The sequence below is a fragment of the Salarias fasciatus genome, chromosome 13, assembly GCF_902148845.1.
Source record: "Salarias fasciatus chromosome 13, fSalaFa1.1, whole genome shotgun sequence".
Taxonomy (NCBI): Eukaryota; Metazoa; Chordata; class Actinopteri; order Blenniiformes; family Blenniidae; genus Salarias; species Salarias fasciatus.
The window spans coordinates 14539277-14563762 of NC_043757.1; the positions used below are offsets into that span (position 1 = coordinate 14539277).

Consider the following 24486-nt stretch of genomic DNA (forward strand, 5'->3'; position numbering starts at 1 on the left):
GCTTTCACAATTTCTCAGATGGATTCAAACACAGAGTCATCTTGTCATATCCATCCAGGCAAGACACCAATAAAGCAGGAGACTTGTGGGATATTCACCATGACAAGCAAATTATTTTTCATCAAATTAACTGCTTCACCTGGTACCATCAGGGGATTGAAGAAAGGGCTATGTTTTAAATCACCTCCTTTTTTCGAGGCTTTTCGCCGCTGGAGGATCTGAGAGCGTTGGCTGCATATCAGACAGGTACATCGACAATAACGTGAACCCGCTGACAATAGGTCAGACAGGCTATTCAGCCAACGGTATTGGGTGGGGGTTCCGGTGTCACAGGCCTTTAAAACTCCACGTTCCTCAGCAGCGAGTGTTTCACCAGCTCCCCATTTCAGTGCTCTGTAGAGCACAGGTGAATGGACAGCAGCCATTGTGTGTCCAGATAATGCACTTCAATCATCCTTAATGTCATCAGAGCTGAAAAGGCCCAGGAGCTGCTGGGACGAAGGGGTTTTATTTGCTGCACAAAAAAATTTAAGTTTAAAATTAGGATTAAGAATTTTTTTTTTTTTTTTTGCAGATCAATTCTACGAGCCAGCTGCACTCAGAGCTGTGCTGCAGGTGGAGATGAAAACCTGTGAAAAGGGTTTAAGCCGTTTTTGATACACATTTGGTGGCGGCCTCTGGGTGGATAGCAATTAAGCTGTCACGTTTAGGGGAATCAATTTACTTTGTTTAGTTTTGTCATTTTTTTTTTCATTTTTTTTTTTACACAACACTTAATATTCTGGACATGGTAGGCTGCAGGGAAAGCTTGCGGTGTGGTAATCAATTCCATACATTGGCCAACGGTGAGACACTGAATGGCTAATTGACCACAGTAATGGTGCATAGCTATGTGGTGGTGGACGATGGAGACGTTCACATTAAAAAACAATTAATTCCCAATACTAATGTCACTCTTGGCTGCCTCGGTTGCTGCGCGTAACAAGGAGCTGTCAGTGATAAGTCATTTCATACCCCATCTGAGATTTGATCCTGGCCTGGCAAAACTTAGAAGACGTTTTTTTGCTAAATTAAGCACCTTTTACAGTTTCTCTTTCAGAGTCACCTCATAAGAAAGAAGTCCTTTCTTTTTGTTGATGAGTTTATTTAGTATCCTCTTTTCTTTCCCTGCATAGCAGCCATGTCACGGTGCCGTCATGGACTGATCACATTTTCTGCTTTGAGCCATTCAGCTGAAAACAATTTGCTCTTGTTTATGCAATATACGTCATTTTGGGAGTTGGAGTGGCGTCACGTTACAGAGACTAAAATAATAAGAGCCCAGCGGGTTCAGCCGTCTGTGATAAATGTCGTCCACTAGATCCAGAGGTTTTCTGGCAGCTCTTTGAGAAACGATCATTATTATCAATTACATGTTTGCTTTTTTCATTTTCAAATTAATTTGTTTTATTTACTTATTTATTTTTTTTGGGAGCATGTAACCCCAATATATCCACATAACCATAAAATATCAACACTGAGGCTTCAATGAAATTACATCAATCTAATTTCCCTTTCAATTTTACAGCAGTCACCCATGACATTATTTTTGCCCGCGAGTAAAACTGCGATGCTGTGTCTGCTAGGAACACCCAAAAAAGGGTTTTGAATTTAAAAATTCACCAACCCAGTTGTCTATCCATCATAGTATGACTTTTGCCGAAACACCAGTGCTTTTGACCACACATTTTTTTTCTTTCACATCGACACTTCGTGGGCAAAATGTTCAGTTCTGACATAAGATATCTTTGCACCTCACTATTTAGTACATCCCTCAGTGTTAATACTCTTTTGGCTGATTGATATGTGTGCAAAATTACCCTTTCAATGACCAAATACAGCACATAAAAAATTGGTAGCACAAAGATGATGAAAATCTAGTTGTCAGAGATTGTAAAAAAAAGTCGTTAGACCAGACACCACTGTTTAACTCACTGGAGGTTGCTTTATTAAAAGAATGGGAAAAGGGGAGTTGGAGCAAGCAACCAACAAAGCTGTGCCACTGAGGCAAAAATCCAAAATGTCAAAAAATCCAAACACAGATTAAAGCCTGGAGCACAAGGGACGTAGAAATTACAGGAGCAGGACCAACGCTGAAACACAAACCAACCGGTCAGCAAGACACACACACACAAAAAAGGTCCATTATATACTAAAGCGACCAGGTGAAGACAGTCACAGGCTCATGCACAGGTGAAAGACATCAGGGCAGCGATCAGACACGACGAGGGGAAGTCAAACATTCTGAAATGAAAGAGTCCCGAATCCCAAAATAACACAAGAACATTAAACATGATACTAGTGTTTTTTTTTCCTCTGAAGTTTCATGAATGAACGCTGATTTCATTAAGATCAGTAATGTCTTTGTGTGATCTCCCAGTATCACTGGTAATACTGTTATTCATACACAGACTGTGCTGCCCGCCGAAGAAGACAGGCTCAAAAATGACAAAGGAACGAATGAATGGAAGTACACACAAACACATATCAGCGGTAGGGTAAAACTAACCTGTCTCATGACAGTGTAAGAGGATAATTACCCAAAACCTATTTTTTTTTCTCAGCATATAAAAATGAAAACATCATTAATTGATCATTTACATTCCTCTCGTACAACCTTCCTTGTCTTATTTTGTGTGGTGCTGTTACCTTATAGTAGGAATGTTGTGGGTCCAGGCTTTTCTGGATGGAACCTGCATTTTCTCCGGGTACTGTTTTCCTCTCACAGTCCAAAAACGGGCATGTGAGGTTAATCAGTGACCCTAAACTGCCCATAGCAGCGATTCTGTTAATGTGCATATGCGTGCTTGCCTATTTATTTTGTGTTCATCCAAGGAGGGACTGGCGACCTGCCTTCTCCCATGGTTAGGTGGAATTGAGACATTTAAAAGAAGATTGAAAGACCGACGTAAAACCTTGGACGTATGAGTTGTGTCCTGTGTTTAAAAATGTTATGGGCTGCCAAACTACACCAAGTGGTTTAATCCCCTGTCTCTTGAACTAAATGCTCTTGTTGCCCTGGGACTGAATCCCTACAGGGCCATCTCTTCCTGTTTTCAATTTTATTTCTCCCTGAACTCTTTGTTACAGTCTATATAAAGGACGGAAAATATCACGTTTCACCTTGCTTTTAAAGAAAATCATTTAGAGATTGTGGGTGTTCACCTCTTTCACTGCTCAAGATAAAAGATCGGATCAATACATGCTTGCCGTTGATAAAATGATTTAAAAAAGGACAGGCCAACGACAGGTTGACCACCATTTATGTTTTTTTCAATGCCTTTAGTCGATTGTGTTCAGTTACACCAAACACAAGCAATGCTTTGGGTTCTGAAAATGCCTCAACAACAGAGCAGCCACTCAGTTTCAATTTAAATCAGAGGTGTTGGTCATCTGGTTACGCTTCAGTGGAGAGCAGCTCCATGTAAACACTGCAGATAAACATTAAATCAAACATTCTTTGAAAGTGGAATAATTAAGTTAAATGAATACAGCCTGAACACCGTAGTTTTAAAAACACCAACAGAAATTACAACCGGGCGCAGCCAAGCGTGGCCTCAAAACTTGTAATAACTGTGATGTGTCTCGTGTTCCCAGACTTGGCATCAGAATCCATTAAATGAAAATCCTATTGCGCTGCTGTTGTGCTCAAACTTGTCTGAGGACATTTCTTCATCGCGTCTGTGTCCTTGTAATTATTTTGGAGAGCGTATTTGGTTTAACATGAGCTTAGCCAATGAGCCAAGACAGGGCATGTTGCAGGCATCTTCCTCATGACTAACTTGCATATGACACAATGTTCCCTGTGCTGATAGATGCAGGGTGGCAGTCTGGAGCAGTGGGCTTTACCACTGCAAAAGGATCAGACTTGATTGGTGCTGTGGAAAAGCTGACAGCATGAATTATGAAAGTCTCATTAGGGGCTGTTGGATATGATTTATCTCGCTATGAAATATGGTCATCCAGCCACATTTGTCTCCATGGTTACAGAGACCATATTGTGTTTTGCTCCTTTAATTTGTTTTAGGTGTATCATTTTCCATTTATTAGTGAGGAATTTCCACGGACGCCAAACCATGACTCTATTAAATCGAAGGTCACCACTTGGTATGCCAAGCAAAATGGCTCCGAAAAGGACAAGGTATGCTCTTTGAAAATTGGCTGCAGTCACAAAGGTGCAAAAAAATGTGTCATGTTTCTCACTTGACAGATGCATTGCTTGGCATGATGGCGTTGAGCTTGGCAGTGCGTGCGACTGCCAGGTCATCTACTGGGGTTGTGTGTTTCTATAGCGATGCCAAGATTCGCTGCCTTCCTTTTCTGATGTCCCCCAGCAGGAGGGTTGTAGTAAAGCACATCTCAGTGGATAATTATGCAAAATCTACAGGAGCACATTAAAACCGTATCCTGCTGGTCAAAAAAAAAAAAAAAAAAAAAAAAAGAGAGAAAGAAAGCAAGAGGCAGTTGACCAAAACTTAGAAGAGAATATTACATCAAATGCTTGAGACTGGTGTCCTAGATTTGTCATGGCTTTAGTGTTTCATGCAGTATTTAATGTGTAGTTTCTATACTATTCATGTAACTGGAGTTCTTCCTTTTCTGAAATGGTTTCATTAGTAATCCGCATCCATCCTTGTTTCTGTCAGTGCACAGTAGTCCTTTCAGCTGTGTCCCTGCAGCAGCCCCACTTTTAGTCACGGGTGGTTCAGCAGTGTTGCTCTTTGAAAAGGGTTGGTGATTTTGTAAGTTATAAGCCGCAATCTTGGCATAGCTTTCACTTTAAAATGCTCCATAGGCAGACCCATTTTCTGATAGCATCATGCAGCTCAAACGCACAACACATTACTCATATTACCAAGCACAGGGAGGGCTGCGTCTTTGAAAACACACAGAATAAATGATGAAGAAATGATGCCTTTTTTTTTCCATTCCCATTTTTTTCAATCCTAAAATCAGGTCTATTTTCTACAAATTGATTTAAAAAATTGCTTGTATGAAACCCCATTATTGTGACCGATCTTCTTTTGTGTGTGTGTGTGTGTGTGTGATCCATGCAGCGGCTGCATGATCGAAGCATTTGCATAGACTGTGTGTGGCACCTGCATCTAAACTGAGGGGCTTTGGACAGTATGCCAGTTCATATGGGTTGAATTAGAAAAAAAAAAAAAGAAAGAAAGAAAGAAAGAAAAAGAACTGAAGTCCTGAAGTGAATGGAAAAATAGGAGGAGTGATCTGCTTGCAGCACCCAGCAACAGGGCTTCCTGATGCAGTGCTTTGATAACGTCAGAGCTCCATCTAGGTTGCTTTGTGCGGTACTGCTCAATAACCTTGTGATTTAACATTGTGCTGTAAATTATCGATGCAATCTCCACCGGCCACTCATTTGCCTGCACATCAGCAGTACAAAACATATCCTGTCTGCGCTGAACAAACTGTATTCCCAGTGCATGTCTCACCTCGCTCGGTCCATTTTTAGGCAAGTTCACATGACTTCTCAATGAGGTGCAGTGGCAGTTGCACAGAATTCTAATTTGGCTTCAATCTAAGTCATTAGGAGAGTCAACAGGAAGCAAACAGATGGCAGAAGGAATATGATGGATAATTGTATGTCTCAGAGGACAATCCGTAATTTGTATCTGATTCCGTGCAACCCCCTCATTTTCTTAATGAAGGACTAATTGAGTTTTTTTTACATTGGCTCAAGCATATGGCCCCACCAGTCGTGATGCATAATGGTGGTAAGAAGATACACTGAGGGAACGGTAGTTCTACGTTGTTTCTGGATGGACTAATGCCTAACTACATGCTAAAATAGGACATGTCTTCATTGCCTCATGATCATTGTATCAGTCATAATCATCATTTTTTTAAATGTTTTGCTTCATTAAAAGGAACTTTTTCACCTTTTTGTCTTGAACTTTGAGACTTACTGAAAAATAAAACACACTGTCCAGCCTCTAAAATGTTTAATATCTAAAAAAAAAAAAAAAGCATCTGTATCTGTGTTCCAAAAATGTGTACTTTATGCATTTTTTTAATGTCATGTTACTTTTATGTAATTCTCTTTTTACTCATAATAACAAACTACCTGTTACCTCCTTCTAAAATGTGTCTTTATTTTTTTTTCTTTCGTAATTGCAGCACACTTGATGTTAATGGTAGCTGTTATGTTTATTTTTTTTTTGTCAAGAAAATCCATAACCCATCAGAACGGGCTATGATCATTTCTCTGCACTGACGTTTAGGTGTCAATAACAAGCGGGAGAACAGGTGCTGTTCACACAAACAAGAGTTTGAGGACCCATAAATTATAATACAGCTGTTTCAGCATGTGGTCAAATGTTTTATTTTTTCTTCTTGTCGTTTTTTTCAATGATTCTTTGGAATTTCCATTCAAAATTCAGGATTTAAGGCTTAAGAAGACCTATGTCGATAAATTGATTCAAATTAATTGAACGTTTGTAGTTACTGACTAATGGATTAGAGGAAAGGAGAGGTTAGGTCAGCAATCCTCTGCCTGGTCTGTGTGGACCCTAACCTTTTTTTATTATTTTTTTTTAGGAAAGTAGACCTCTCAAAGTGCAGTGATAATGAAGTGCCATTCATTAAAAAGCTACATTTGTGACAGTCAGTCGCTCAAGAGAGGAACGCATGGAGGGCAGTAAGCGAAGCGCCCCTGATAGAAGCGACTCAGAGGGGCTGCTTGTGTGTAAAGGCTCATTTCATGCAAGGTTAGACACATCAGTCATTGGACATGGGGGCCGGCTTTTAACGCCTTTCAGTAAAATTACACACGGAACGTGTTCACACAGTGAGGATGAACCTGGAAATGAAACGTCTACCATTTGGTTTTTCAGTTTCTGCCGTGACCGCAGCCCGTGTTTAAGCTTAATATTCACTGCATGCAGAGGATCCATGACTGCAAAGGTCATGGACCCGGGAACCTTTTATTCCCTTTGATTGTCTGCTTCAGTTTTATTTGTTTGTTATGTGTACTGCATGTACTTAGTAGCGGGACAATAATTAAATCAAGCATGAGTATCTTTGTAAATACGGTCACTAATTAAGCCTGAAAGCATCAGTGAGCTGCGACTGGTCAGGAAAGCCATGAACCAACCAAATCAGGTTCACACAAATAGCTTGGCTCGGGCAGGAAAACACCGTCCAGCAGTTTCCATGTTTGCAACACCTTTGACACGGCGATGAAGGCCTGGGTGGGCTGTAGCACATGCAGGAACGGCGTTGTGTGAAATTCTCAGGTCTGGCATCCTTCTGTTATTCCCATCATTTGTTATCGTCTGCTGAGGTTACAGCCCAGTGGTGACTCAGTTATTGAGCCTGCATAAGCAGCACTTCGAGCAGAGATTTTGTTACATTGTAGCCAGAGCTTTTTTTTTTATTATTGTTTTGGCTGCTCCACAGCTGCCATGGCTGCTTCTGTTTCTGCATGCAGTACTGGCTTTGCTAACAGACGCACCCCCAGAGATCTGCTTCCAAAGCTGATTGGAACAAAAGAGGTTTGTTATTTTTTTCCCCCCCTTTTCCTTTTTAAAAAGTGGCGAGACATATCTGGCGGTAAGATCAGCTCAGAAATCAGCCGAACTCATAATAGACGGCCCGCCTAATCATGCCACCTTCTTTAAGTTGAGAGTGAAGCAATTTTTTTTTTCTCTTAAAATAGCTTAATCTCATTCCTCACCTCTTTATTACTCACCTGATTTGTTGATAATCCCTGGCAAGCGGGCCAAAATGGCTGCCATTATGAACTGACGCTGCAGCATGATGGCAGAAAACAGTCTTTGCTTGCACCTTCTAAAGGATCTTTTTTTTTTTTTTTTTTTTTAACAGTTCACTGGAAGTAATTGCAGGTTTGAAGAAGTAAAGTGTTGCTAAATGGAGTGCAGACTGCTTCTCCCTTTAGCAAATTAGGAGCTTTTAAAAATGTACAAATGTGAGAGACACGGAAAGGTTATCTACAAAAAATATTCTGTGTGTGAGTGTGTGTTTGCTTCTGCCAGTTGCTTCCACCCCTTTTTTTTTGTTGTATTAACTGTTTTCAGTCACTGTCGCTGTCATGACATGTTCCAGAAAACAAAGTCAAACATTTTATTTAATTTATTATTGATAATATTGATGTTGAACTTTCTATATTTAATCTTTAGTTCAAAACAATACAGAGGGAAACATTTGAGCAGAAATGGTGATAGCGTAGTGTATTACAATTACTCATATTCACATCATTAAACTTATTTATGCAGTCACAGTCTCAGAAAATGCGACGAAAAAAAATTGTTGTTTCAAAGAGCGGGGCATTTCTAAAGGGGCGCATACTGTGCAAAGAAAGTAATGTGGTTGGTTGTGTTTTAATAATGCATTATTTAATATGAGTCTGTGAAGGAGGTTAAACAAAGATCCAGTACGACCAGCTATATATTAAACTAGTAATACAGCCTCTGCTTGCACACTGTCCCTGCATGAAGAGAAGAAAGGAAAAACCAAAACAAAACACAGCAGCGTTATTTCATAGTGATGACAGGTTATTATGTTAATAGTGGCCTTTGCATTGCTTTGTTTGGTAAATACAGTATACATATTGCAATTCCTCCGCAGCATCCACATAATCAGATACATGAGGTTGTATGACTGCTATTAGTAAATGTTTATTGCTCAATGTATCCTCGACGATTATCCATTTTGTGTAATCCATTATAAACTATTTGCAACATGCTACAGACTTTGTCAGTGGCATTTAGAGGCGACGTACAATCAGAACAGAAGAAGCGACTCATTCATTGCACAAAGGAAAGAAAGCAATGGACGGTGATGGATTTCTCTGAATGCCATTGTCTCTGCTTTGTTGTTGAAGCATGAGCGTTGATGGATATCAATAATAAATACTCTCTTTAGTCCTGACTGAAAGACAACCACCTCATAAATCTCGAACTTATTTTTTCTTTCACGCACCCGGTTTAAAAGTTACAAATAGTAGCCATAACTTCAAAATTATGCTGTCGCAAACAGAAGAAGTGTTTCTAAGTGATGACAAGCTGAATGCATCATCTGCGCTTTTCTGCCTCGTAATACAGTGGAGACACATTGTTTTGGACCGCTTTGACAAATGACAACAGTCTACCCCTTCAGTTATTAAAATCCTGGTTTGTCTCCCATGCTTACCATTCCATGGCCACGGGCTTTAACACAAACCTTGTATTTCAATTAAACCTTATTTCTCAGTGCTTTTCTTGGTGTCATGTTTTGACATGCTGCTCTTTTTCGTTCTACCTCAGGCTCTCTGAAACACAACGTTAGGATTAACATCATAGCTTTGTGGCGTGGAGAGACACTCCGGGTATCACGAGCTTAAAGCCGAGATGCCTTGTGCTCTAAATCAGCCACTTCTCATTTGTGCACCAACAGGTTTTTTTTTTTTTTTGTGCCTTTGCGGTGACTTTTTGTCCAGACTGGTGCAGATTCGATTAGTCAAATATCCGTCATGAAGTGATGAACGCGTGGTGATGGAACACCTCTATTTAAAGATGCGTGAAGTTTGATTCATACAGTACATGCTGTGTAATAACTATTTGCTATCCAAGTATCTTCCTGACACCACGCCTAATGACACGTTGCGATGCTTTTGTTGCATTGTTCATCATGAGCTGCTGCGAGATGGATTAGATTAGGTGCAATTCACTGTGAGGCTAATATCACCGCTGAGCAGATCAATATTTCTCAGAGGCAAATAATTATGGGAAAGCGTGATAGAGATCAATGCTTTCTGAAGTCAGTCATATCTGATTAGAATTTAAAAGCACAATACAGAATGCAACACCACAGAAGGTGTGTCCTTGACAGTATAAACACTGAATGATATCATAAAGATCAATGATTTCTGAAGATTGTAATTTCTGATTAGCATTTAAAGAGCCACTGTGGAAGCACAAAATGAAGGTGTGCGGTCAGCCTTCTTAATGTTGAATAGTAGTAAAAATGCAGTAGAACCAATAGGAGTCATATCATCGTCAGGCGTTATTCTTTCTCATCCCGTCCCACTGGGCCAAGTGGCGTGAGCGCGCTCTGTGTGATCTCACGGCGTTTAGTTTCCCTCATATAAGCTAATTGAAATCCTGTGTGCCCCGCTATTTTCCCATATAATTCCCTGCAAAGTAGAAGACATTCCGGCTGACTAAAGCAGACAGGCCTTTTATTCTAATCCAAACGAGGGATTTGTTCATGATTTAAGACACCACAGGGTAGGGCATGAAACTCAGTAAAGAGATAGCGCGTCAAAGTATCTGCAGCAGTTAGCCTTACATGACCGAACATTAGATCAGCTGCCTGCTGTCTGTCCGACCATCAGCGTACCTGCACTGTCTTTGTCGGGCACAGAGTTCAAACTGTGCTTTCTGCTTAATTTCAGCCGAGCAGATGCGGACACGATCAAATCAGTCCCACAGACCTTTGAACGAGCTTCTGAAGCTTTGTGCAGTCACGGTCCTGAAGATCCCAATCAGCATCAAAAGGCTGCCATGTTTGTTTCTACCTGGCGGCTTTCCCTCCTTTTATTTTACCTGCTTAATATTCCCTTTTTCTTTTTCCATGCAGACACAAATACTTTTTTTTCCTGATGCAATCTGTGTAGGAATTTTGCAGCAAACTCAGGTCCTTTTTTTTTTTTGGCCCTGATTAGTTTTTCTTTCTTTTTTTTTTTCCTCTCTAATCCAATCACAAAATATTTTTGCTGATATGATTTGGTTAATGCCAGCAGTTGGATTTTTTTTTTTTTTTTCGAGTCAAGTGATTTAATAATGATTAATATTAATTAATCCTAAAACTTGTAACTTCATGTGTAACATGATCAGATCAGATCAGAGGGCAGCTTTCCCTGAAAGGGGAGCTTAGTTTTTCCAATTCTTCCAGCCTGCTGGACTTAAACATCCCTCTCAGTGGCTGATGCATTGTATTGTCTAATGTACTAACATAAGTTATGTGTGAACCTGTTGTGGATGCATCACCTGTATTGCTATTTGCAAATGATAAAATCACCTCATTAGGCCCACACTGCCAAAAATGATGCTCGTCTTTAATTGTAACAAGATCCCGGAAACAATTTGCATTCGCTATTTAAGTGTGTGAAAAATACGGATGTTGCTTTACAGTGTGTCAGACGTGCTTAAAACAGCAGATGCAAATTCATATCTAAATGTAGTTTTTTTTTTTTTTTGTTTTTTCTTTCCCAAGCACCACTTTTCTCAGTGTGGCGCCACAACACTGTGCTCATTGTCTCTTTGTTCCTTTTTTGGGAAACAAAGAGGGCATGCTTTGTAATGTGTACAGCTCGGAATACATTTGTCTCAGGCTCACGACATTTTGGACTGGGTCATAACCCCCAACCCCCCCCTCCAAGAAAAAAAACCCAAACAAACCTGAAATCACACCAAGATGACAAACTGTTGAGGAAACCGTGGATCAATAGCATGTTATGTCCATGACCCCCTCCTCTGTGGCTTTCTGATGGCTTACACATTTTTACTTTCATTTATTTTCTTGTTTTCTTTTTTGGGGGGGAGGTGTGCAGGTGGGAGGTTGGAGGGGCGGGGCGGGGTGGGCGGGGTGAGGTGGGGGAGGGAGGGAGGGAGGGAGAAATGGAGCTGGTCTTGACGATAAAGTCTTATCAAAAAAGAAAATGAAAACAATGTGAGTTTATCTGCATGTTTGCTCTGTGTCTACACTGTGCTTTCCAGCTCAATTAATACTTCCAACTCACCCTTTTTAGAAATTCGTTGCATTGTTCTATGCCATAGAGGAACAAAACAAAACAAAACAAAAAGGAACAAATTAAATACAAACTTGTGTGGTCTTTGTTTCTAGCCATGTACTGCAGTTGCTTCGAACCTGCTGAAAACAGTATGTAATAAGCTTTTGTTCTCAGAAGATCATGTTTAAGCCTAGCTTTCATATGAACCTCTATTTTGTCCCATAGAATATGGAATGATCGGAGAGCATACAGTAAAAAGTCAGCGGCCAAGATCAGTTCATGACACAAAGGCCCTGCAGGAGCAAGCTGAATCTGCTAAATTTATGGCACAAACTGGTAATATATTAGTTATCTTTCTTTACTTTATTTTGTTAACTAAACTTAATTTCATCATGCATGCTCTCTCTTGTACTGCACCTTTTAAGTGGAAATGTTTTGCATTATTATTTTTCCTTACTCATTCTCTACTGCTACATATGAACAAGAAAGATAAATTTCCCATTTCTATACGGATATTTACTTTGAATATCGACTATAATTGGGTTTTGTGGGTCTGTTTGTTTAACTGTCACATAGTGAGTTGGCAAGTGGATTACTCATACAGCATATTCATAGCACATTAATTAAACAGCAGTTTAAAACTAAGGCCCAGATGTAGTTAATCATTTCCTCCAAGGCGTCATAAATTAAATGTCATTCAATGAAAAACCCACCCCTTCAGCCAAATACGAAACACATACTTGGCAAAAAAATTGAACTGATAGATGTTGCCCTTAGAGATAAAAGGGAAGTATGTGGCTTAATCAAGTGTAGCATCCAATAAATTAAAAACTGAGATGATCTAAATTCGTAATGACTTTTACAACCTTCCACCTTAACACTTTTGCTAAAATCAGAGAATTGAGTGAAGGCAAATTCAAGCAAAATCTCTTTTGCTTTCATCCTTATCTGTGTTATCTTTTTTGAGCTGTTTTTTTTTTTTATTCCACTATTATTTTATTCTCTAAAACTACTTTATTTTTTAAGAGGGTGGGTTTAGATGTAGCTACTAGTAAGAGTTTTAGAACTTTTGTTTTAAATTTTGTTTTTTGGGAAATGTTTGATTTTTTTTTCATGTGTTGTTCCATTTAAATTGCTGTCATTGTTTAAAAAACTCCTCTCCTTTCATCCCCCTCCCCCCCGTCCCTTTGATTTCTAAGACATGATACATACATGCATACATTCCGGTACTAACATGTGCTCATTAACGCCTCTCCATTTTGCTCACGCTGTAGGAATGCCGTTTCCCTGTCTAGTCACATCGCTGTGCTTTTCTGTTTCTCATTCTCACACAATTTACTTTCCCTGTACTGCCTCATTTAACAAATTGATCCACCTTTCAAGTCTATTTTATGATCTACAAAATTAAGGGCAGGGTTAAGATCCCTATTTGGCCGAATCTAGACGTGTCCCTGCTGCCACATGCTGAGAAGCGTCTCCAAAATATATAGCGCTTGAAATTCTGACGCAATTTGATGACTTTCAATGACATAAATGTATTCAGAGCTGCAATAGAAGAAAAAAAAAAAACATTCCTCTTTGCCTTGAATTCGTTTTCTCATACATGAAAAGCCTCAAAGAAGCTGAATACTGAATACTTCACCTGAGGGTTTAACATAATCAAACATCAATTATTCGGTGACTACTCCCGTGTAGGAATTTGATTGTCCACTCGCTTGTCACCAAATAATTTATTCTTCTTTCATTTAGGCTATCATGGCTTTGGAAACCGCCCCACTGCCTCATCATGATATGCAGCTTTATTCAGCATTTCACGGCTTTTTGGTACCTTTTGGACCATGAAGATGGAAAAGCTCCATGCTCTTTCTTCTAATGTACCTTTTAATTTAAAAAGACGTATTGAAATGGATGTTATAACTATGGTCCTTTACCTCTGTAATCTGCTTCCAGCTGCTTTGGACGATTACTTAATGATAAGTCTGCATGCAGAGTTCAACAGCAGCAAAGCCTTCCTGTACGCTCAAAGGAATGGACCAGCAGTATAAATTCTCATTCTGTGGCTTCAATACTACTTGTTATATTTCCCTGTGAGCTCCCACAGTAGAAATTTCAATACCATGAATACATTCTGCTGTGAGCCACATTCAGGCACCTGAAAGTAAATGGCTGTGATTTGCTGAATAAAATCAGTTAACTTCCTCATTTTCTTTCATCTCTAGGAGTTAACTAGTTCAAACAGACTTGGAAATGATTCCAATCTATTGTTCAAAACTCTGAATTTGCCTTCAGATTGCCAATGAAAGTAGGCAGTTTGTTGCAGTGCAAGGGAATTTACATCTTAAAACCCTCTTCCAACTAACACTCATTAAGTTCCATTTTTTATTTCTCAGATGTGTCTTTCTTGCATGGCACCATGTTCTTTGCAATTTTCTTTACTGATGACAATTTTCTCACTTTGTTTAATAGATCCTTTTTTAATTATTTTTTTTCCTTTCGATTGCAAGGCATGATTTTATTTCATAACGTTTATAACAGGTAGATGTAAGCCCAATGTCAAGTGTTCGTCTTTACATTAATAGCTGCACCTTCTCTGTGATCTTTGCATAAATACACTTTTGAATTTGTTGGCAAGAGGCTCATTGATTTACACATCTCCCTCCTCATATGAAGAGCATTGCCAGTGGAACTTCTCACAGTGATTGCGGCAACAAACCTCTTTGTTGCTGCATCTAAAATGAAATCACTCGTCTGGAAACAAAACATCAGGCTGCTAATTCAGTATTCATCAAAGATCACATTAAGGTAGAACAGACTGTATGATAGTGCACTTGTAAAACCTGTAGGACCCCCCCAACTCACCCAGTCGTGACTCATGTTGGCCCCTCCCCATTTTACTCAACCCCGCCCACCTTGCCCCACCCTGCCCTCCGTGAGCCGTGACCCAGGACCATATTGCTGCATTTAACTAGTGTCACCCTTCTCCCACACAGGTGAATCAGGTGCAGAGGAGTGGTCCCAGTGGAGCTCATGCTCCGTAACTTGCGGTCAAGGGTCGCAGGTGCGAACAAGAACATGTGTCTCACCATACGGAACACACTGCAGCGGCCCTTTAAGAGAATCAAGGGTTTGCAATAACACTGCCCCTTGTCCAGGTAGTGTTAGCCGCAGATTCTTGAATATTAATGTTTTGCTCCTTTGTTGTTTATATGGGAGGAAATGTGCTGTTTTTGTTTTTAACGATTCCATTTTGAATGTGTCTCTTTAAGAATGTACCAGTATCCTCTTTGCAGATAATACACTGGATCTGATGTTTTCTTTCTTTGATGTTATTTTGTGATTTTCTTTTTCCTTAAATCATTGTCTATTTTGTGTTGTTTTTCCATTTCATATAACTGTACAGCAATTCATCAGCATTGAAAAGGTTTAATGACATGTGGTTCTCCATGGAGCGAGGAGAGCTGTAGATACCGATATGTCATCAGCTTCATTTCCTTGAAGGTCAACTGTGCATTTTAAAATAGCTTGGCAGCATTTCTTCAAACATGCTGTAAGGCATTTCTTCCTCAGCCCATGATGGCACGGCAGATGAGTCACTGGTAGTCAGGTATCTGCATCAGATGCTATTCTGACTGGTGATTGCAGTACGGTAATATTTGCCAGAATGCATCCGGCAGGAAAAAGGGTGTCACAAATCACTATTCATCCATTTTCAGAATTGTTTACACAAACAAATATGTTTATTCAGTAATGAGACTCTGCTTTCATGTTTGGTTAAAATATTTGATGGCGCTGATAAGCGCAGTGCTTGTGAGACTGCATCACAAATACGCACGAAATTATGACTGATCAGGAAATACTGTGAGCAGCGTGACAATCTGATCTGTGATGTACTGCACTTAATTTTTAGATGTGACATGTGCAAGTGGGTAGTTGGTTGCTTTCAAACGGGTCATTCTCTTGCTGTGCGTGGACATCGAGAGCGAGAACAAGAGTGAGTCATTTCAAAAGAGCAGTTGCTTAAATACCACTCTCAGTGTGATTATGATGTTACTCTAACAGCAGCGGAAAAAAGAAATAGCCACACAGGTACATGTAATCATTCATAATAAGAATAATTGTTAATTTAGCATCAAAATACTTTACTGTGAAATGAGTACTAGTGACATATCCGAAGATTTGTGCTTGTAGTTAATTGAGGATCTAGATTTGACATTAAAAACAAAAAAATATCACTAAAAACTTTGAATCTACTCACAAGTTTCAAACTGTGTTACAAAATGTGTCTCTCTCTCTTTCTTTGCAGGAACAGAAAATAGTGAGAATAAAATGAGTCGTTTTAATTTTAAATTCTTTGAACTATACTCCACTGGTGTCGCTAAATTACATTGCCAGTAATATCTGCAAGATTATGGAGGGCTTTTTTTTTTCCACTTCACTTCACTTAGATTAAAAATCTGGCACTCACAGAGATAGGAGTTGTTTTTGTTGTTTTGTTTCCCCCCCTTCAAAATACGGCTGATATAGCACTAACTTCACTTCGGCACTGCACCAAACCGGCACAGACAAATCCAGCCTGGCACTGCGCCACAGTAAACATGCAGGCTAAATCTAATATTTTGTGAGACAGACAGATGGATTTGCTTACTTTTGACAGTCGGTACTATGACAGGATGGCAGGACACCTCCAAAATGCAGCAAGCTCTAAAAAAAAAAAATGTTATTTCCAATCTGACAAAAAAAAAAAAAAAAAGCATACCTTATAGCCACCATCTCTGAAAACAGCAACATCATCTGTGAACATTGTTTTGGGCACTGCAGGCTGAGATCAAGCATGCTGTTAGAAATCCTGGGCCTCCATACATGCATCTGCCAAAATACAGCAATGTTTCTGCTTCATGAAATATCTCCTTTGAGTCACTAGTGTCTTTACAACCCAACCAGCAGCGTTCTTTTCAAGGATGTTATTCTGTGAAAGGAAAGCAGCCCAGTCTGCAGGAATTCTGATCATTTTTCACATTTTCTGCTGCACACGGCTGACGGAGAGTGGCGGCATCTGTGCAAACACAGGATTAGAGTGAAGTCCTTCGACTGCAGCACAGAGCAAAGCAGGCTGAGGTCAGAACCAGCAATATGCAATTGTTCCATATGAAAAGCACAAATTCATTTCATTAGCAGTGCTTCTCCTTTCTAAACAAAGATCACTTCCAGACATGTTTTCAGATATAAATCAAATAGCAATTCCTGTATTATATGTTTACTTTGGAAACAACAAAAGAGCACTGAAAAAGCAATCCATTGAGAAAAATTGATTTTACAATTATTCTAATGAAAGAATAGCTGCACTCCTAAGTGCAGGCACAAGCAGAGTACTGATTATAGTTACAGTATAGACAGACATTGTGTCCACTAATTGGTGCAACACTTTCTTGTAAAATAACCTAACTCACTCACAGGTAAAGGTTTTTTTTTCTCCTTTTGAGTGTGTTTTCACTTTTTTGGGTTACACTTTAGGCCAGTGTTACAGAGTAGGGAGATTTATCTGAGTGAAGGTTATCTTAAATTTCCTTGATCAGCTAAAAGATAATTATTGACAACTGATGTTACAAAAATAACCACCTTACATACTTTTCTACAGAGTAGTTCAGCAGCACGGCAGAAGGGCATCTCTGTAATCGCAATAAGCAGTAAGAATGAAAATAAGAGAAAATAAGAAAAATCTGCAGAAGAGGCTCTGTTTAGTCACAATATAAACAATTAAGGCTAATTTGTGACAAAAATACTGGAAATGGTATAAGATATACGGTATATCTTAGCTTTTGGTATATCATATACCAAAAGCCAAAACAAACAAACCAAAAATGAGAAAGACAGCCAGAAAAAAAATGCATCAAGCACAACCAGAACTCAAAATGACACTCAGTTAAAAGTAAATGTACTGGTTAAAATATCTAAATAAAAGTGAACAGTACTCAGAAAGTGTCAGGAGCGTATTACCTGCTTTTACTTTAATCTGGCTGCAGCAGAAATTCCATTACATATAAAATGTCCACCATGCAATAAACCAATAATAAAAAACAACCCTTTATATCTTATTTTCTTTCTAGGAAATTAAATTTGAATCATTTGAACATTTTTTTTTTTTTTGGCAAAAACAACAAGTCCCCTTAATTATTTTAATGTGGGTTCTTAACTCTTTAGTTCAACTAAAAGCAGACATTTACTTTACATAATAGTTCAAACTAAAAAAATTGGCTGCAATATGTCGTAATTAAAGGAGGGTCGGGACTTTCTGGATGGTATATTCTACACGATTAAGGCATGTGCACTGACAGATGGTTCTGTTTTCAGGAAAACACTCTGAACCTGCAGTACAAGGCCTCGGGAATCAACAAAAAAATGATTGCTCATAGAAACACACCAACCGTACGTCAACAGTTGTCACTGGAAACTACTTCAAATGACTCGGTGTCAAAAGAGATGGCGCTCTACGCCCAAACAAACACTGTGTGGTGAATACAGTTGAGTAAAAAAGATACTTTAACAAGGTGAAAAAGGTTGAAGCCTCAGCGGAGGACTGTGAGAAAGTCTACCAAGTCCCAGTTGCAAATTAATTAAAACTTGATCGGCAAATGCTAATGGTGGTCCAAGAATGTCACCCTTAGCGCCAGTACGACTATTTCTGACTATACCTGCAATGCATGGCTGCAGTTCAGAGGACAACACACACACACTCACACGCACACACACACACACACTCACAAGCAGAAACCTATTCCATCACTGCGCGCTGTGGTGGTTGCCTGCTTTGAACTCCAAATTTTCAAAGTAAGTGCCTCAACCGCCACGGGACACTTAGCTAAGAGCATCAAAGCAGCGCCTGGAGGCAGGGGCCGGGACGGGCTGTGGCTCGCTCCATGACGGACCCTCGGCTTGATCCCGTGATACTGCAACTGTACAGTTGATCCTGAGATCCAAATATCGTGCTGCAGGAGCGCTTCACGCTTTTTCACAGCTTCCAGTGGCGAGCGAGCCGTTTGGAGAGGAATCATTATTCCCGATGGACAAAGCAGGCATACAAATAGTTTTGGGTTCTCGTGTCTGACTTTTGAGATTATGTAGTTTGTCTCTTATTTTTATTAAATCCTGCCTTTTAATTTATTTTTTTTTACTTTTTGAGCTATCTGAGTTATCTTTAAGCACACAGAAATCGATAAAGACAGCCACAACCTGTTAATCCTATTACAGTTTCCTTGTAGCTCATTAGAAAACAAGAACTCTGTTTCGTGTTTTCATGCACTGTATTATTTCTTTCATTTTTTGCACACTTCTCAGACTAAAATGCTTGTTTCCTGAAAACTCATTATGGGGTGTATTTCAATCAGTAGATTAGGTTTAATATGGGGAGCCGTGAGCCAACAGCTGCTTAAGGAACTAATAACAGAGGTTAAGCGTTTACATTTCGAGAGAACTGCGCTCACCATTTTATATCTCTGTACATTTACAAGCACTGTGAGTGCCAACACAAGACAGGAGGCGTCTCACTTCTGTCTGCATTTTTCCATATTTTACCCTCTAAAGTAAAACTTTGGAGCCTATAGTAAACACTCTCTGCGGTTTTGTGAAGACTCACCATCTGTCAGCTGGAATCTAGTTGAGCTCAAACTCAAACCGACATGCAAGTGGAACAATTCTGTTTGACTGCTATTGTTCATAAAAACTAAATTATGACAGCAAAGTATGATATATGTGGATGAATTACACAATATAGTCATTTATGAAGAATAATGTGCTATAAAATTACCTGTGGTTATAGAAAGACCGTAAAACAGAAGAAAAGTTTGGGACTTTATTAATGTACATGATACATGATAAAATACTGTGTCATTAGACAATCATAGCATAAGAATAAAGGTATGTAACAATAAGGGTCTTCTTTTAAGAACTTAATTCTGAATTTGCAAATTAACATTTCATTTTTGCCGTCACTTCATCAAAACTGAAACTTATCAAACTATTCTGAGGTCTGAAACAGGGCTGCAGCTGCTCTGCTGCGTGTGAAACCATGATTAGTATGTTAGCGTAGTGGCAGTTTTCCAGAGTCATTGTCAGCTCACATTAACCTGACGGTCCACTGCTATTAGATTCTCAGTCAACCAAGAAGACTCCAGAATGTGGATACACTTTGAAATTCCTGCTGTTCCGTATGGATAAACCATATGTAAGGGTGTCAGTTTCACTCTAATCTGTGTCTTTAACACTAAATGAAGCATTGCTTGTAAAGCAGCATTTGTTGCTACCGTGTCCATAATAAATGAGTGAAGGTGGCAGTTGGTTATGGTTGAGACTCTGTGATCCCCCACACTGTCTGTGTGCTCCGTGTTTCACTTCTTTTTTTCTTTCTTTTCTTTTCTTCTTCTTCTTCTTCTTTTTTCTTTTTTTAGCTCTGTGGCTAATTGTTTTGATTGATTTTATTTAATTTGTGGCCCAGTGCCGTTTGTGAGGCTTTAGCAGAGACAGAGGGACATTGATCAGGCCTGACGCATTTTCTGTGCCCGCAGTACACGGTGTATGGGAAGAGTGGTCACCGTGGAGCCTGTGCTCATTCACATGTGGCCGAGGTCACCGCACTAGGACTAGGATGTGTGCCCCTCCCCAGCATGGAGGCAGGGCCTGTGATGGACCTGAGACCCAGACTAAGCTTTGCAACATAGCCCTATGCCCAGGTATTATCTGTCTGCTATCTGAATCTTTTTTATATATATATAGAACTACATTTCAAATAATCCATTGATATATTAGAAATTATACTGTAAAGCAAAAGAACTGGAGATAATAATTCTAAGCATCCCTTGGCGTGGTAGCAGTACAGCCCTCATGTAGCTGTACAGTCATTAGAAACTATAAAAGGTAAGTAAAAGGTGAATGAATGCAGGCTTTGTGGTGCATTTAAAATAATTGTGCTTATAGAACATTGCATTTTCAGAAGCCCTGTGAATACTGTAACACTGACGTCAAATCACTTACCAACAATTGCCTGTGAACAGTAAGCAGATTAGTGATGATGACTTTTTTTCCACACAGTAAATGTTAGCTTTGCTCCAGTCACAGACTCAGCGGTAACCATTCAGTTTTAGATGCTTTTCCTCTGCCCAGATATTGAGGTATGAGCTGCTAACAAATAGTTAGAAACTTCCTTAATGGGATTCTTAATATCAAGAAGCTTTGCTCAAACCCTTTGTAGCTTCCTTTCTTCTCTCCTTTGGCTATTTTGGGAAAAAATCCATAGCAGAGATCCAAAATCTACTTGTAGCCATGTAATTTGTTTGCTCTCCATTTAATATCTGTTTCATTGGCTTTCAATCTGAGAGCGAAGAGTGATCTGAATATCTCCCCCCCATTTCTGTCTGCCCTCTTTTTCCCTTCATTTGGGACATGCTTGTTGGGTTGTGGTTGGTGCCTCAGTGGACGGACAGTGGCAGGAGTGGAGCTCTTGGAGCGATTGCTCGGTGACCTGTGCCAATGGCACTCAGCAGAGGACCAGGCAGTGCTCAGCAGCCGCCCATGGGGGATCTGAGTGTCGCGGTCACTGGGCAGAAAGCAGAGAGTGCCATAATCCTGACTGCACAGGTAAAATCCTGAGCCTCTTAATTCTATATCCGCTTTGATGTCTAAATTCAAAATCATGATTTGAAATGGGAGACAAAAACCGAGCCACGACAACCTATTGTCACCATTTTTACCGTCTTTGCAGGGGTCATGGTCATTGCTATCAACTCTACATCGTCTGATTTTACTTAACTGCAGCAGTCTTTTTGTTGGGTACTCAAAACCCGTGGCAAGAATCAGGAATAACGTTTGAAACCATGCTCTATCAATTGGATTGGAAAAATCCAGTTAGCTATATTTTATGCCTTTCACATAATTCAGGGTTAGCTGGCCAAACTGCCTGTCAACATCATAGATGTATTAGAGGCTCAAAGATGTCAGCTTAGTGGTCTCCATCAGGCTTTCAATTGTCTGATCATGTGAAGGGTCTGAGCACTCTCATAATCTCCTGATGCAATTTTCACTGCAGCAGCGTAAAACATCTACATTTATATTTCCCGTTTCACTGGTATGTGTGTGGCACATGTAGAGCTCACTATTTTCCACAGTCAGTCCGAATGTACCCAGTCGGCCGACCTTATGCTCCGATGCGCCGCTAAAATGGAGATGAATTCAGATGAACGTCTATTTGTTATTTGCGCTCATGATAATGAAGAAGGAGATGCTGTTGTTTGCCTCACAGTGAGCGGTTGCATTATACAATTCATTGGTTTAATGAGGCCCACCTATTTAGCAATTCCTATTTGTTTCCAAGGTGAGAGATCAACCATTAGTGAGACAGCGTCTAAGCCATCAAGTCAGCGCATCTCCATGACTGCGAGGCATTGCCTTGACAGAGAATTCAAGGCTAAACTTGTATGTTTTAGAGCCATCGTCAAATATCCATTTGATTAGGTTTGTGTGGGAAAGGAGAATGTAATTTGAAAAAAGTCTAAATCAAAAGAGAATAAAGCATTTTAAAGAAAAGAATGCAAAACCTCCTGTGCAAGAACATTGAATCAATGTGGTGTGTTGAAAAATTGAATTTCTCAAGGACTGCTGGAACAATGAGGTCTTTGAAATACATGACTGTGCATCCGTCTGAGAAATCAGCTGCTGTGGTGTTGGGCCGAGACATGAGTCGCTACCAGGATTTGATCAATGTCTTGTAGATAGTTTTAGCCAACAGGTCACAATGGCTTCTGTTTTTCTTTTCTTCTGGTAGCAGTCCTGACAGAGGTTAGATGTAGGACATGAAATATGCCCGTCTATGTGAAGGAGGGGGTAAATGGAGGTTAAAACGAGAGTGGAGTGTGTTTCCTGCTCACAGGGTGTTGTACCTTTCTGTTCAGACAAGGGCATGTGATTTACTACATCGCTGAAGGGTAGCATCTGGATTTTTTTTTTTTTTTTTTTTTTTTGTCTAATGCACAGTTTAACCGTGTTCATTACAAGGGTGTAAAACATGGATTTTGGAAACTTCAGCATAAAATGTGTTTTCGTATAGGCAAAGTGATGCAAATAAGTACCACTCTCACAGCTGAATCTTTAGCCCTAAAACTGCCATACTCTGAGTATTCCAAGTAATATTGTTCATTTTTGAAATATTACCAACGTATAAACCCTAAATGTATCAATCGGAAGAAGGAAAGATGCAATCAAACATTAGATTTTAGGTGTCACGTATCAATCAGCAGTATGAATGGCAGAGAATGCCTACAGATTCAGTTTTTTTTTTAGCTGATGTTAGCAAATGTAGCGCCCCTGAGAGTGTCTGTATCTCACTGAATGTGATTCTGTTGTAGCTAACGGCCAGTGGAATCCTTGGGGTCCGTGGAGCGGCTGCTCTAAGTCCTGCGACGGCGGATGGCAGAGGAGAGCCCGGGTGTGTCAGGGGGCAGCGGTGACTGGGCAGCAGTGCGACGGGAACGGAGAAGAGGTCCGGAAGTGCAGTGACCAGCGCTGCCCAGGTGAGCCACATCGTGATAAGGCTTAACCCACGAGCGGCTCCGCCGCAGCTGAGTCAAAAACAGTGCTGATGATTATCTCTGCAGAGCGAATGACGTGTCTCGTTACAGGAGATCAGTCCTATCTAAAGAGGAGATGCAGATAAGAGGAGGTGGATGACTGAGCATGAATATGTTCCAATAAATTAAGAAATTAAAAAAACTGGTGACAGGCATGCTAAGAGATAGAAGTATCACCAAGGCTCATCGAAAGAATTTCAATGTAATCTCTTTTTGAAGTGGAGTCTTAAACATAAAGACACTTAATACGCTGATTCTCTGAAGTCAAGAAAGCAGTGCCCCACATAAGCATTTCAACATTTTTTTTTAATGATTGTAATTATGTAGCACCTACGCTAACAAAATAAATAAATAAATAAATAAAAGCTGTGACTTAAAAGAAGGGTGCATTTTGTTATAATCCTTAAATGTCATGCCCAAATTCTCTGACACAATACAGCTTTGATCTCCTATATTTCCATACCTCAGTTGTGCGGGCAATACGAGGAAACTGTTGCATCACATTTGAAATACTAAAGCTGTTTGCATTGATGAAGTAACACTTGTATCACTTTGCTCCCCAGCTCCGTACGAAATTTGTCCCGAGGACTATGCAGTGTCAATGGTGTGGAGACGGACCCCTTCGGGGGAACTTGCCTTTAATAGATGCCCACCCAATGCCACGGGTAAGCACGAGATCCCAATACGCTCATCTGGAGTTACTAATACAGATCATTTTTGCTTTAGAAGGAGCCTGACAGGATATTTCTGAAGGAGAGCCAGTACATGATGGAATGCAGTCTAAAACCATGTAATTGTAGCCTTTTTGCTACTGATGAACCTAGTTTTTGGATTTCTTTTGAGGAATCATTTTTCAATTATGAAATAGAATAGAACAGAATATCCTTTAATAAAAGCTGATTGTGGCGACGTCTGTAAAATTGACACTTAAATCGAATTATATAGAAGTTATTATATAGAAGAGATAACAAGAAATCCTTTAGCATCTGTATCTGGCGGTATGCATGAATAAAATACAAAATACACCAGAAGTTTGCATATTTTCCAACGTGCTCAGCTGTTACTTGACAGTAGGACGCC

General features: G+C 39.8%; 1 protein-coding gene across 10 annotated transcripts in view; it reads left to right on the forward strand.

The window, feature by feature from the left end:
• adgrb3 (adhesion G protein-coupled receptor B3) overlaps window positions 1–24486 on the forward strand; it is a 119908-nt gene that overhangs the window by 36176 nt on the left and 59246 nt on the right. For 7 of the 10 annotated variants that reach the window (XM_030106443.1, XM_030106445.1, XM_030106438.1 and 4 more), the window contains exons 3-8: window positions 12020–12130; window positions 14785–14946; window positions 20353–20517; window positions 21257–21421; window positions 23185–23349; window positions 23970–24071. In XM_030106443.1, coding sequence (XP_029962303.1) covers window positions 12020–12130; window positions 14785–14946; window positions 20353–20517; window positions 21257–21421; window positions 23185–23349; window positions 23970–24071 — 870 coding nt within the window. The remainder of the gene's footprint in view (window positions 1–12019; window positions 12131–14784; window positions 14947–20352; window positions 20518–21256; window positions 21422–23184; window positions 23350–23969; window positions 24072–24486) is intronic. The other 3 variants (XM_030106444.1, XM_030106446.1, XM_030106447.1) reach the window with 3 other exon arrangements.